This window comes from Medicago sativa, chromosome 8 (assembly GCF_051527215.1).
Source record: "Medicago sativa cultivar Bolivia chromosome 8, Bolivia_mono, whole genome shotgun sequence".
NCBI lineage: Eukaryota > Viridiplantae > Streptophyta > Magnoliopsida > Fabales > Fabaceae > Medicago > Medicago sativa.
The window spans coordinates 65,918,699-65,933,437 of NC_140756.1; the positions used below are offsets into that span (position 1 = coordinate 65,918,699).

The 14,739-nt window shown below is 34.0% G+C and overlaps 3 protein-coding genes across 3 annotated transcripts; all 3 read left to right on the top strand.

Moving 5' to 3' along the window:
- The first annotated feature begins 5,823 nt into the window (after window positions 1-5,823).
- On the top strand, window positions 5,824-6,633 carry LOC146900609 (uncharacterized). Its single transcript, XM_085736964.1, has one exon. It carries the CDS (start codon window positions 5,824-5,826, stop codon window positions 6,631-6,633), a length of 810 nt encoding a protein of 269 aa, XP_085593090.1.
- A 158-nt stretch (window positions 6,634-6,791) lies between these two features.
- On the top strand, window positions 6,792-8,551 carry LOC146900610 (anthocyanidin 3-O-glucosyltransferase 5-like). Its single transcript, XM_085737698.1, has one exon. The coding sequence runs from the start codon at window positions 6,792-6,794 to the stop codon at window positions 8,280-8,282; it is 1,491 nt and encodes a 496-aa protein (XP_085593824.1). The 3' UTR covers window positions 8,283-8,551.
- A 1,925-nt stretch (window positions 8,552-10,476) lies between these two features.
- Window positions 10,477-13,486, top strand: LOC146900611 (GDSL esterase/lipase At5g55050-like). Its single transcript, XM_085731544.1, has 5 exons — window positions 10,477-10,726; window positions 11,644-11,789; window positions 11,921-12,163; window positions 12,277-12,523; window positions 13,248-13,486. The coding sequence occupies exons 1-5, from the start codon at window positions 10,477-10,479 to the stop codon at window positions 13,469-13,471; spliced, it is 1,110 nt and encodes a 369-aa protein (XP_085587670.1). The 3' UTR covers window positions 13,472-13,486.
- The last annotated feature ends 1,253 nt before the right edge of the window (window positions 13,487-14,739 follow it).

The window sequence follows — 14,739 nt, forward strand, 5'->3', positions numbered from 1 at the left end:
CTTGTGTCTCTTAAAAGAAAATTGCTCATGAACAATAAATTTTAAAGTGCTCCATGGAGCCATGTTTGAGCAAAAACAGGTGAGTGATAATGATATTACTTGTGAGAAAGCGTAAGGCCAAGGTATTGGTTTCCTGTTATTCTAGGTTTTTAATAAGAATTTGAAACTTGTACTTTGCACAAAATATATATCATTTAAGTCTTTTCATAAACATAAATATTTTTGAACCACTTAGTACTTAACATAAATGTGAGGTAGCTTCAATCTGTTGTATATATGCTGGAGACCGATAATCACCGTCTAACTTGTTTTAGTTATGTTAAATCTGATAATCATTTTGAATTGTTTGAAAGCATGGAAAGGATCAAGGCACTTTTTGAATTGAGAATAACCTACTTGACCACATAAAGCCTACCTGTGAGAAGAGCGAGTATCTGATACCCCAATCTGAGCCTAATGAATCAAGTCCTCAAACATGAACTGTCAATATTCATAAGCACAATGCTTAGTGAATTTGTCTGAAATTTTTCATAAATCCAGTTCATGCTTGTCTCTGAAAGGACTTTGATAATTTTTAATTTGTTGAACCCTTAACCTCTTTGTACTTTGTCCCTTGCCTTAGGATAGGGGAACATTCAATTAGAGTTTTGTTGCATTCAAGTTGGGGAGAAAAGGAGGCATTATATGTCAAGTTTATGGTGAAATTGTTAAAATAACCTGACAACATTGAATCAAAGAAAAAAATTGTACATTTGAAAAAGAAAAAGAAAAGAAAAAGAAGGAAAAGAAAAAAATAGAATAAGTTGTCAAGGTTATTGGTTTGTTTGATAATCACCAAAGGTTGTAATTATTGGTAGGGAAGATTTTGGATTTCAAGTTGTGATACAAAAAAATGTTCCTCTTTGATAGGCTTTCTGATCAATTGCCCCACATATGACATTTCTTTTGTAGCCCGGCCAAGTTATAACCTTTTCAAGACCTTTTGATTCATGCTTTTATGCTTTTTAAGATGATATTTGGATGGACACCTAACTTAAATAGGATGTTAGCATGATTGTTGGATGTGTGTTCATTACCTTACTTATTGTTATCATAGTATTTCATTTACTTTTAAAGAAGTGTGTTAGGTGTGGTTCATGGATAGTTATGTTTATGTTTTGAAGTTTATGATGTATAGTTTGTGCTTAGGACATTTTTCGCATTCTTAGTTTGAATCTAGAGTAGCGGAGAACTTCATGCTTGCCCACGCGATCATATTTGAATCACCATTTGTTTATTTTTGTTTTGAATTGTTTGACACCATGTTGAAAACCTTGTCCAAAGCCTTGTTAGTTTCCTTTTCCATTGATTTGTTTGAGGACAAACAAAAAGCCAAGTTGGGGAGAGTTTGATAAGTGTTTAAAAGTGATATATTTCATATAGGAATTTAGGCATTTTAGTGACTTGTTTTGCAAGATTCTCTATGGAAAACTCGAAATATTGTGTTAATATGTCATTTATGCTTTTGAGCCTTATTCTACCCTTTTTGTGCAGGAAAATACAAGCAAGGAGCAAGAAAAGTCAAAATTCAAGGAAGCCACGCCATTAGCGTGTCCTACGCTATTAGCGTGAGGAAGAAAAGCCCAAGGTCAGAAAGGTACGCCAATGGCGCACCTGGAGCGTGAATCTGGAGCACTTGTGAAGAACACGCTATTAGCGTAAGTTACGCTATTAGCGTAATCACTCCAGAAAGGTACGCTAATAGCGTACCTGGAGCGTAGCAGGCCATGAAGAAACACGCCATTAGCGTGAGACACGCTATTAGCGTAAAGAGTCCAGAAAGCTACGCCATTAGCGTGGCTGGAGCGTAGAAGCAGGGCAAGGCCAACGTGGCAGCAGCCCATTGGCCAGATTATAGGCCGACCTACCACGCTATTAGCGTAAATGGCGCTATTAGCGTAGGTACAAAAACACAGGCCCATTTAAATAGCATTCTTACCTCTCTTTTAGGTCATTGACTATTCCATTGATATTTTCATACATTCTAAGAGAGAGGTCAGAGCTATTTCCAAGAGAGAAACACAAAGCAAGTGATTAAGGAGTAAATTCAACCCTAGATTCATTGAGACATCAAGGATCTTGGCATGGAATCTTCATCTTTCCTTCATTCCTTGCATTAGTTTACATGTCTATGTGTAGCTATCACCTTCTTTGTAGTATTGAGGTAACAACCAAGCTATTATGTAATCTTTTGATCTTTTAATATATAAGGTTCTAGCTTAATGATTCAATATTGTTGTTATTCTTGCTTTTAATGCTTTCAAAGAGATTCAAGATGATTTGGACACAAACTCTTGAATCTAGAAATAGAATAACAATCTATCTTATGTTATATCACTCTTGACAAGTTTGTAAACCTTTGATAATTACTTTTAATCAAGATTTTAATGCTTTCGGATACTTAATCAGGCTGGACACGGTAGATTAAGTTATCCGATCGACTCTGTTATCGTTTAAGGGATTTGGACACGAATGTTTAAACGCTAACTTAGAAATAACGATGTCGCTTTGGACACGAAGGATGTTGTAGAAATGATTGTAATAATATTGGTTATAAAGCTAGAATCTGTTAATCGATCGAGAGATTGCTGCTGTTATGCTTGCTCGTTATCTTATACCGCAAGCGAAATAGTTCGATCCCCTCTCGTTTTTACTTTTATGTCATCTGTGGATATAGTGTTACAAACAAACAAATTATATCCAAACCCTTAATGTGAACTATTGTGAAAATGCTTATGATTAACGTAACTCCCTGTGGAAACGATCCTATATATACTCACGTGTACATAGTTATATGACATGTAGGAAAAACTTACATCAGGGGGCTACTACTTTGGATTGCTCAAAGGCTTATGCTTGAAGCAACTCAGACCCAATAAGCAAGACCAAATCAATATTGGGCCAATTACTCATTTTACACCCCCCTCTACCAGGGGCAAGGGTGCTCGTAGCAACTAAGGGTGCCAATTCAAAAAGAATGATAATGGTCCCATGATTATCATTTTGTAACACTCAACGGTAACGATATTTTTCACAATCCCCAAAGATACAATATTTTTCAACCCTTAACTCACTTGTGGCTCTCATATTGACTTGAGCATCAGAGTGTTTGCAAGTACAGACCCCACCATTCCAAGCTTACGAACACCACAAACCACCGCACCGAACGTTGGTTTGCTGATCAAGTAGGATATATATATATATATATATATATATATATATATATATATATATTCTTTTCTCATATACTTTTGTTTTAAACTGTTGTGAGATGTATTTAGATATTTTCTTGGGATGATGGGGTGTACTGGGGTCGATGGTTGTTTGAAAGTCGTCCATGTGTTGTAAAAATATGAATATAGTGTTATTATCTGCTTGTCATTTGACAATGATGGTGAGTTTTCTCCGATTTTGGGATTTTCATGTTATGTTATGGTATGTTCTTCTTGTTACTTTTTTTTCATGTTATCTTCTTATGTTTTCTTAAGGGGGACTTTTACGGTACACCTCACAAATTGAGGTGTACCGGTACTCTTGCTTCATAAATTTATAAATTAACGATCATTTTATGAAATGAATAGCTTTTTGTCAATATTTATATTTTAGAAAACATCATTTCATAAGAAAAAACGTCATTTCTTTGTTTATAAGAATCATATTAAATTTTTAACATTTTCTCATAAAAAATAATCAATATTCTTTGTGATGAGTACGAAACATTCAATAAATAAAATAAATTTTATTTTGTCGACATTTTTGGTAAATAAGATTTAATTATTATAATTGTTAATGGTAAAAAAAATAATTCTTTTGCTAAAAAAACAACCCATTTAATTATTAAATTAATGATTTGGTATTCTGGTACACTCAAAAGTTTAGATGTACCATAGAATTTGCCTTTTTCAAGGAAAAGAACAAAGAGCTAAATTCTCGTAGAGAAATAAAGAAGGTTCCAGCCGCATCAATTTGTAGGATAGGAAGAATATTTGTCGGAGGAGAGTCATGACGAAGTAGCTCAAAATTTGCGCTTAGTCATACAGTCTGCACTTTGATTTCCCTTGCCAAGTGTGTGGATAACCGATCCCTGCTCAATCAAAATCTCTAATGTCTTAAAAGAAATGTTTGGTTACAGAGAGATTAAAAAAAAAAATTGTATTCTCGAATTTAAATGATAAGGAAGCTTGAAAATCAGGGAATGGTGCAGTCTACGTCAATCGTAGGTTGTAGTTGCGTTGCGGATAACCTCGTGATTTAATCATTTGTGTTCTTTTTTAATTGCAACCCAGAGGTTGTCTTTCCAATTGTACATTTTTCCATTTCTAGAGTGATCTTTTATGTTTTGGGGGTGGATGGGCAAGTTTCTTTCTTAGCCACAACATTCAATTATGATCGCAAGATAATAGTCTATATGTATACAAGTTTTTTTTTTTTTTTTTTTAAGGCTAAAATGAGATATATAATAAACAACTAAAATAAGTCTTACCGGCACAAGGTGTATCATAAACGATTTATTAAAAAGAAAACTGGAAAAATGTTAACATGCTAAATTATAGCACTTAAGCAACAAATAGAATTAAGCCTAAATAATTGGTAATCAAAATCGAAAGTAACATATTTCAACTTCAACCACTAAAAAGACAGAATCTTGACCCTTTCGGTTAACGCCTGCAAATGCTCCTCATTGTGATGAAAAATTCGTCTATTGCACTCTTTGAGATGACCCAAACCAAGAAAGCCAGATAGTATTAAGGGAAAAAGGAACATTTTTTCGAAAATCCCCTTAACCCTCCAAACAAAAATAGGTGATCCAATAAGTTTCTGTTTGATGTCGTGTTGAGAATCCAAGCAAGCTAGAAATAAGAGGCCAAAGTCTAAAAAAAAAAAAATCATATTTAACAACTAAGTGATCTATGTCTTCATTTATACCATAATTTGCCGAACAACTTTGATCGTTAAGAGCAAGAATTCATCTCCTGACCAAATTATCATTTATCGGAACACGGTTAAGAATCAAACACCATGCAAAAATAGAAATTTTAAGCAGAACAACCATTATCCATAAAAATTGAGTGTTAGTCGGATAGATAGTCTTTCATTGAGGTCAAGTTGTTATAAGCACTGCAAAACAACTGAGATTAAACACTCAATACACTCTCCAAGCAACTCCTCTTCCCAAGCAAACAACCTCCTACGCCACTTCCACGCCTCACTCTTCACTCCCCAACCCAAATCATACATCTTAGCTACAATCGCCATTTGTTCTCCGCTAATTCATACAGCGTGTCTACTAAAGCTAACATTCAGAGAAACTCCATCAAGCCATGGGTCTCTCCAAAACAGAGTAGAGGACCCCTCAACCCACCTTACGATCAATTTTGTCGAGCAACCAGCCTCAATCTACAATCCAACACCCTCTCTAATGTATTCACAGTCAGCGACTAAATTATATAGGGTTGCTAACTTATTCTCACTTAAAAATATTAAGAAATAAGTTAGCAACTTACGTCCAATTGCTTTTGACAAAAAAAAATCAATTTCATCCATTTAAAATTTGTTTTAACCAAAAGATAAATTGGTAAATCTCATTTTATTTTATATTTTAAACAAAATATGAAATGCAATTTTGCCTAGTATGTATGTATGTATGTATGTGTGTCACACTTAATTTGGCGCATTCTCAACAATGGGTTACCAGTAAAAACAAACCTGGTCAACAGAGGAATCAGGAGTGACTCTTTGTGCCCCAGATGCAACAAGAGCTCAGAGACAATTTCCCACACCTTCATGGAGTGTGACTGGTCCCAAAGGGTTTGGTTTGTGTCTTCTCTCAATATCAACTTCAAAGCTTTGGATCCCGACAGCTTCACTAAATGGCTGTCTGATAACCTACAAAAGAAAAACCAGAAGTGCATGGAACTTGTCTCATCAATCATCTATGGTATTTGGACAGCTAGAAACAACTTAATCTTCCAAAACAAAGACATACCTATCCAGGAAATTATATCCAGATCGGAACATGCAATACTTGATTACCAGGCCCAGAACAAAAAGCTTCTGCATAAACCAGATCTTCCAAGTTCTAGCTTAGACTGTCGCGACATTCGCTGGAAACCTCCGACGGGGACAACCCTAAAACTCAACGTGGATGCTCACCTTCTTGGTGATGGCCGTTGGGGGTTAGGATTTGTACTCCGGGGGAGTGATGGACGGCCCGTCGTGGTGGCTACTAGGACGGTGGAAACATCAACAGATCCTTGCATGGCGGAAATGCTGGGCATCCAGTCTGCTTTAGATTGGATTGAAATCTCGGGTTGGCACAACGTAGTGATTGAATCTGACGCGAAGACCATAGTGGATAGCATCAACAATCGTAGACTGAGCAGAGGTTATTTAGGAAATGTGGGTAGGAAGTGTTTAGAGAAGATGAAACAGCTTCATAGAATTTCTATCGCCTGGGTTAGAAGAGAAGGAAATTGGGCTGCTCACACCACTGCTAAGTGGGCTGAAGTTGAGCCCAATAAAACCTGGCATTGTAATTTCCCCACCCCTGTATTTACTCATATCCAAAAAGATATGAGCCTCATTATTTCTTAATATAATTACCAGTCTTCATTCAAAAAAAATGTATGTATGTATGTGTGTGTGTGTGTGTGTGTGTGTGTGTGTGTGTATATAGGCAATATCCATGCAATGCAGTATTGCCTACATATTCTTTCTCTATGATCACTTCTTCACTGCCCTAATTTTTAGTCATGAATTCGCACAAGACTACTGCAAACGTGGTCCTACTATCAAGTCCAGGCCTAGGGCATCTCATCCCCATCATCGAACTCGCCAAACGCTTGGTGATCCACCACAATTTCAAACTCACAATCCTCGCGGTCACTTCCCAAACCTCGCAAGCAGAATCTCAAATCCTGAAATCATCCATAAATTCCTCCCTCTACACCATCATCCAAATCCCATCACAAAACATTCCCTCCCTCCTCCCCGTCTCCGCCACCGTCTCCACCCGCCTCTCTGTCACAATGCATCACTCCCTACCTTCCATCAAATCCTCCCTCACAAACTTACCCCTCCTCCCTTCAGCACTCATTGTTGATATATTCGGAATAGAGGCTTTAACTTTAGCACAAGAGCTCAACATTCCAAAATTCGTCTATGTAGCTTCACAAGCTTGGTTTTTTTCCCTATTCGTGTATTCTCCTGTTTTGGACAAACAAATCCAAGGACAATACATTGAGCAAAACAATCCGTTGAAAATCCCAGGTTGTAAACCGGTTCAACCAGTAGATTTAGTTGATCCCATGCTGAACCGAAACGACTTGCAGTATAAAGAGTATCTAAACAGAGCCAATAACCTCTCCAAAAGCGACGCCATTTTAATTAACAGGTGGGATGAACTTCAACATAGAGAGCTTAAAGCACTTAATGATGAAGATGGAGAATTATCAAATTTATTGAAAGTTCCTGTATTTGCAGTTGGACCCCTGGTGAGACAAGCTGAGTCAGAAATAGGTCAAGCTACTGAGTCTGCAGTAATTCAATGGCTTGATAAACAACCAAAGGAATCAGTTGTTTATGTTTCGTTTGGGAGCGGTGGAACTTTGTTGTATGAGCAAATGAATGAAATAGCTCTTGGTTTAGAATTAAGTGAACAAAGATTTGTTTGGGTGGTACGGCCGTCCACAGAAGCTGTGGACGCTGCGTTTTTCACCACTGGAAGCAGTGGTGACGCGTTTGGTGATGAACTTGATGATCAGATAGGTAAGCACTTACCTGAGGGGTTTGTAGAGAGAATTAAGAATAAGAATGTGGGTTTGTTAGTTCATGAATGGGCACCACAAGTAACTGTTTTGAAACATCCTTCGATTGGTGGTTTTGTTTCACACTGTGGATGGGGTTCTGTGCTCGAGAGTATAACCAACGGTGTCCCTATTATTGCTTGGCCGCTTTACGCGGAGCAGAGGATGAATGCGGTGTTGCTGGTGGAGGAGCTTGGCATGGCGGTGAAGACTACGGTGTCTCCGAGGAAGAATCAGCTGGTAGGGAGGGAAGAGATAGCAAGTTTGGTGAGAAAGGTTATTTTGGTGGACCAAAATGGGAAGAGTAAGCAAGTGAGGGACAGAGTGAAAGAGGTTAAGGTTAGTGCAGCGAAAGCTTTGTGCCAGGGTGGTTCGTCTTATAATGCATTGTCTCATGTTGCAAGAATAATAAACAAACAAGATTTTGTTTGTGTTTAAAAAAACGTGGATACTATTAGGGATGATATAAAAGACACATAAAATCAGTGATGTTATGGGTTTAATAATAAAAATAAAATAAAGATATGAACGAGTGTAATATGTATGTGTGGTGGAGAAGTTAGATGTGGTTAAAGATATGCATCGTGAAAAAATCAGGTTGAAACTATAAGAAGTTCCAAAGCCAACTATTAGCATTTCGTTTGTGTAATCTATCAACTACTATTATTATGTTGGGCATGGCTCACAGTACTTTTTTTGTTGTAAAATGAATGGATCCTTACGAGTACAACACCATATAACATTTGTAGAGGATCCAAACGAGTGGATTAGTTCGTGATATATACTCTAGGGCTAATGCATGGTTTTGGAGAAGAAATATTATCTTATGTGATTGTGAAGACCACACATAAAGGGGATAAATAAGTTATTTGGTTATCACATTCTTTCTATGAGCTGTCGAATGAACATTTTTTATTTCAAAAATTCATGATATGAGAAAGGTTGCATAATGTCAAAACCCATCATGTTTAATCTTTGTATTTAACTCTTAAGTATAGATGTTGGTGACAACTTCCATAGACTTACACTGTGTTACAAATATAAATTCACAGTTTGTTAGTTGTAATTAGAGTTAGTTATAGAAATTAGTAGAAGGTTTGAACCCAAAAAAAAAGAAGAAGAAATTAGTAGAAGGTTAGTGCTTGCTCGCTAACCAATATAAATAGGACTACCATCCATCTTTCATTAAAATGATTCCCTACGAATTTTACTCTCCTTCAAACTTCCAAAGCTCTTTTCACTCATTTTCTCAAAATTCTCTATAAAACTAGCTAGACACTGCAAATCCAGAATCGAAAGTACTGATCTCAAAGAGTATAACTCATTGTGACTTATGCAAAATACACTCTTGGAAAACCTACGACCATTATATCTGAGTGGAGTCTAGCCTTTAATAAGGAACTTAAATTTTTGAGATATTTTATAGTGTCACTGAAGTGCAACCAATAGTACATTTTTAACGTGGTTTATATCAAAAAGAAATGTAAAATTAAACTAAAAAAATGTGATCTATTGGCGATTTATAATTTATTTAAGTTAACAGCCTAAAACAACAAATGCTACAGATATCGTGAAATAAAAAATTCAAACGAACATGCATTAAGATAGGAAATCAAACAACGCAGCATTAAGAGAGCAAAATCACGAAGAAAAACACGGGGAAATACACACAACATTCCAGGTCAATAAAATCCAAAATCACCCATTATATGAGTGGAGTTAGCCTTTAATAAGGACCTTAAATTTTTGTGATATTGTTACCGAATAGTGCATTTTTAATGTTGTTTTATATTAAAAAGAAATGTAAAATTAAACTAATAAAATGAGATTTATTGGCAGTTTCTATTTAAATGTTTTTTTTTTCAAGTTAATAACATAAAACAACAAATGCTACAAATATCGTGACAAATTCAAAATGACGGAAATATTCATGTTAATTTTTACCAAACGAACACGACAATAAGACCGAAAATTAAAAGAACATGCATAAGACAAGAAATCAAACAACGCTGTATTAAGAGAGTGAAATCACGAAGAAAAGAAACGTGAATGAAAGCTTTAATATTCATGAAAATCACTTGTTTAAATTAAAAGAGGGGGAAAATACACACACTATTCTAGGTCAATAAAATCCAAAATCACCTTGTTTCAAAAAAAAAAATCCAAAATCACCCATTTTTGGTAAAAGAAGAAGAGAAGAAATTTAGAGAAAAGATGGATGCAATTCAAGCATTATTTTTATTTAGTAGTTTGGGGGCTAGCCCATCAGCACCTAAGGCATACAAAAAATATTCTTATTCATGGTTGTTCTTTCCTCCTCCAAGGAAAGAATAGAGGCAAGGAATCTTAAGTGAATATCTTATGCAAAACAAGGAAAGATTTTGTTGTGTAACTCGTTGGATGTTGTTAAAAAAACATCTTATGCAGCGCCTGGTTAAGATTCATCACTAGGATTCACCGCCTAAAAAAGTTACTATTTTCTAAACATACAAAACAAAGTTTTGTTCGTTGTAGTGTGGACAGGTAGGAATCATAAGAAAAAGACTATGGACTATGGTCATTAGAAGTTATATATATAGTGAACAAGCATGTATTAACCATAGAGTATCAAATCCAGTGAATTATGATCACTATGGCCAAAATATTTATGACTATATTATTTCTCTTAGCCATGTTTAGTTTGAGTTTGAATATGGACACTAATGAAACAGTAAAATTGCCTGCAATTTACATCTTTGGGGACTCAATTTTTGATGTTGGTACCAATAGTTTCTTGCCTAATTCATTATCTAGAGCAGATATGCAATTTTATGGGATCGATTCTCCTTTCCAAAAGCCAACTGGGAGATTTAGCAACGGCTATAACGCTGCCGATCGCATTGGTACTTTTAAAATATATGCGAATTAGTGACAAAATTTTGCAAAAAATTAAAAGTAATCTATGATTTTATTGTTAAGTATTATAGACATCAAAATTATAATTTGCTTTTGTTTTCTTTTTATTATTGCATTTTATGATCACCACTAAGCTTGTTTGTACTTCAACGATAAATTACGATCATTTATATTTGTAACTTTATAAGTAATTTAGTTCCTTTAAAAAAAGTAATTTTTATTTGATTGTCAGCGTAAAATATATTTACACTGACGCTGTAAACTAAATCCATTATTATTAATATCAAAAGTACACTAATATAGTTGGTAGTTAATTTTTGGGTTAATTATGTTTTTGATCCCTACAAAATGGCGACCTTGTAAGTTTAGTCCTTACTTAATTTTAATAGCATTTTTAATCCCTACAAAAAATTTCTGCACTCAATATTAGTCCTTACTCAATCCAAATTTGTTTAATTTATGCTTAAACTCTTAAGTTTTTCAACAATTTTTTTACAGGCGTGTTAAGAACGTTATTAAAAGGTCCTCCGAAAAAAATATCGCAAAAATTTGATTTCTACGTCCATATTTTTGTTACTTATATCTTAAACTTTTGTCGTTTTAAAAAATTCATATTTAATTTATTTCATGTTAAAAAATTATAGATTTTAGTAAATGAACCGTTCATAGTGTTCTAAACTTGTATAAAAAGAATCGTTAAAAAATTTAAGAGTTTAAGGATAATTAAACAAAATTTATTTTAGCAGGGACTAAAATTATAAGTAAATTTTTTTTTGTAGGGATTAAAAATGCTATTAAAATTAAGTAAGGACTAAACTTACAAGGTTGCAATTTTGTAGGGACCAAAAACATAATTAACCCTTAATTTTTTTTCTAAGAGGTTAATGTATGTTTTGGTATTCAGTGAATTTACTAGGATACAGCGAGAGTCCACCACCATTTCTTTATCTAATCCAAAATTACACTGAAAATTTCAAGACTGAAAACATCAAAGGTGTCAATTTTGCTTCAGGAGGATCAGGACTTCTACAGGATACAGGAAAACGCTTTGTAAGTTTTGTCACAGCTTATACTTCAAAACTATAACCTAGCTACTTGAGAAAAAAAGTTTAACAAAACTATAATTTAATTTTTTCTTGAAAACAAATGTATAATATAACTATAACTATGTGTGAAAACAGAATAGGGTTATTCCGATGGCAGAGCAGATCCAACAGTTCGAAACCGTTCACAACAACATCTCACAAAATCTAAACGACACTTCCGAATCTAGAATTCATCAATCTCTATTTCTTTTTAGTGCCGGAAGCAACGACATACTTGAATTCTTTGATAAGTTCAGAAAAACCAATCCCGACAATGTTACACAAGAGGTGCAGCAATTCATAACTTCTCTTATGAATCAGTACCAAGCACATCTTCAGGTTTGTCACCTAAAATTTGTCGTGTTAACTTGTGATCTTAGTGCACGTGTTAATGAATACAAAATTAAAATACATTGAAAATTATTTTCCTTGTACATTTTCCTACATGGCAGAATCTACTTAACCTTGGAGCAAGAAAATTTGGCATATTAAGTGTACCTCCTGTGGGTTGTGTCCCAATTTTACGTGGCACAACAAGTGATGGGCAGTGTATAAACGAGCTTAATGTTATTGCACAACTTTTCTACATATCACTTAATGGGGTATTGCAAGATTTGAATTCAGAGTTTCCAGACATGAAATATTCGCTTGGAAATACATTTGCTATCATCGATAGCATGACTGTGAATCCTCCATTTCGTAAGTTTCTACCATTGATATCCCAAAAATAATTAATAGGATAGTTTTACTTTTACCAAACACAAATTGATGAAAATTTATAACTCTAACTGAAAACAGAATTTATCTAATTTTGTCACTAATTGTAAACATAAGATTTGAATATGTTTTTAGCCCCACAAACATGTCACTTGTTACTTTTATTCTTTTTGTTTTGTTTTAGCCCATAATAGTTTTTTTGTTGGGATTAATGACTGTAATTTGTGCAATATTTGATTTTTGTTCCTCAAACTAAATATGAGTTGTATAAGGAATAAAATGTTATTACACACATATTATATATGGACCAATTCCAAAATTATCAAATTTTAAATGGGATTAAAAAACAAATACTTAGAGCAAAAAGGAAAAGATAGTATATTTACAATGACTAAGAAAGAAAATACTTTACAATGGGTCATAAGGTTCTCCTCAACTAATTTAGGGTGGTTGTTTTTCTTTCGTGAGTCGAGTACCCCTTGTACTTTTGTCAGGTTTTTGGATTGAATAGTTATTGTATTTTTCTCACTTTCATCTAAAATAATTCTTTTGTTGTTCAAAAGACAAATAGGTTCGCCTAAAAATTAATAATAATAACATCAAAATTAGCAACTAATTTTGTTTTTCTATTTCTAATTTAGATGTACATTTGTGTGAGTCATAGTGTTCCTTTACTAAAATGATTTTCTTGTTTTGGATAATGAAGCCATACTAGATGTAAAATCAGCATGTTGCGGAAATCAAACACTCAAAGATGGAGTACCCTGCAGCCCTGATGCCAAAGTGTGTGAAAATCGAAGCCATTTCTTGTTCTGGGATCAATATCATCCCTCAGAGTTTGCTTGTACTCTAGCTGCTCATAGTCTTTGTAATGGTGAAAGTCCATATGTATCACCAACTAATTTCAGTGTACTCTTTCAACCTTCATAATCATACTTATTATTAGCCCGTGCCCTTTTTCACCACTTGGATAAAAAGAAGTAACATTTTAAGCAAAATAAGGCAAGCTTTCTAGTAGTAATTGCCTCATATGTACATTGGTTTTTATTGCAATTGGGGGGGCATTTCTTTGATCCATATGTTGTATTTTATTTAAGTTATGTTTTGGTGCACAAGCATATTGTATCTCTTAATTCTGCTAAATTATACAATACTGTGATCAAAACAAATTGCTACTCCTTTGAACACCTTGTGCTTACCTGGATTTTCAAAATTTACACCTAAAATCTTGTTTCATTTTTACTTTGCACACCTTCAATTTTTTGAACCTAAATCTATAAATTTTTGGAATTTGGTCCAATGATCTCTCCTTCTATCTCCCTTCTAACATGATCGAACTTTTTCAAGGCTCGGCTATATTTGACTTGCATGTTCCCTCATAGTAAAAGTTTTCTAACCACTAAGCAAATGTCATGTTTTATTATTAATTTTGCCAATAAAATATACATTATTTATTACTTCATATTTTTTTATAACAATTTCCCTTATATGCCCTGATTTTTCTATATCTCATTTTTTTCTCACTCCTTTGTTCTAATATATCGCACTGCTTTTTAACATAAAAAAATGTTAAAATAAATATTGCATTGCTTTTTCAATTGACCATTAATTATTATATTTTGAATTCTTATTTTAAATTAATATTTTATATGCTACATTCAAGTCATTATATTTCACTACACATTTCTCTTTGTAAAATTGCAACATTTTATAATTTATATTTTTTTTAGGGACTAAATTGGGTCTTTTAAAATTTCTCAGGGACTAATTTGGGACCTCACTCATTTCTTTTTCTTGTAAAGTTTGTTGTTAATTTTTGTGTTTGTTGTTTGTGGTTTAGTTTTATTTGAGGGGGAAAAATTGTGAGCTTAGGTTAGTTTAGGATCTTCCTATACAAGTTCAAGTTGCTCAGTATATGATTCTCTCCATAACTATTGAGGTTTGATGTATTGATGTAATTAGAAGGGTAGGAAGGAAGTATGAGAGTGGAAAGGAATGAAAATAATTTAATGTGGAGGTGAAGGTGAAATTTTTTATATAATAAAAATTCTATTTTCTAAGTTGACAATCATACGAATATATCACATCATTAGAATTAGTCAAGTTATGTGCAGACTAGTAAATACAAAGTAGTAATATAGGAGGTCATGACCGGCCTAACATCTTTAGTGGTTGAAAACAAATTTTATATTGAGGCC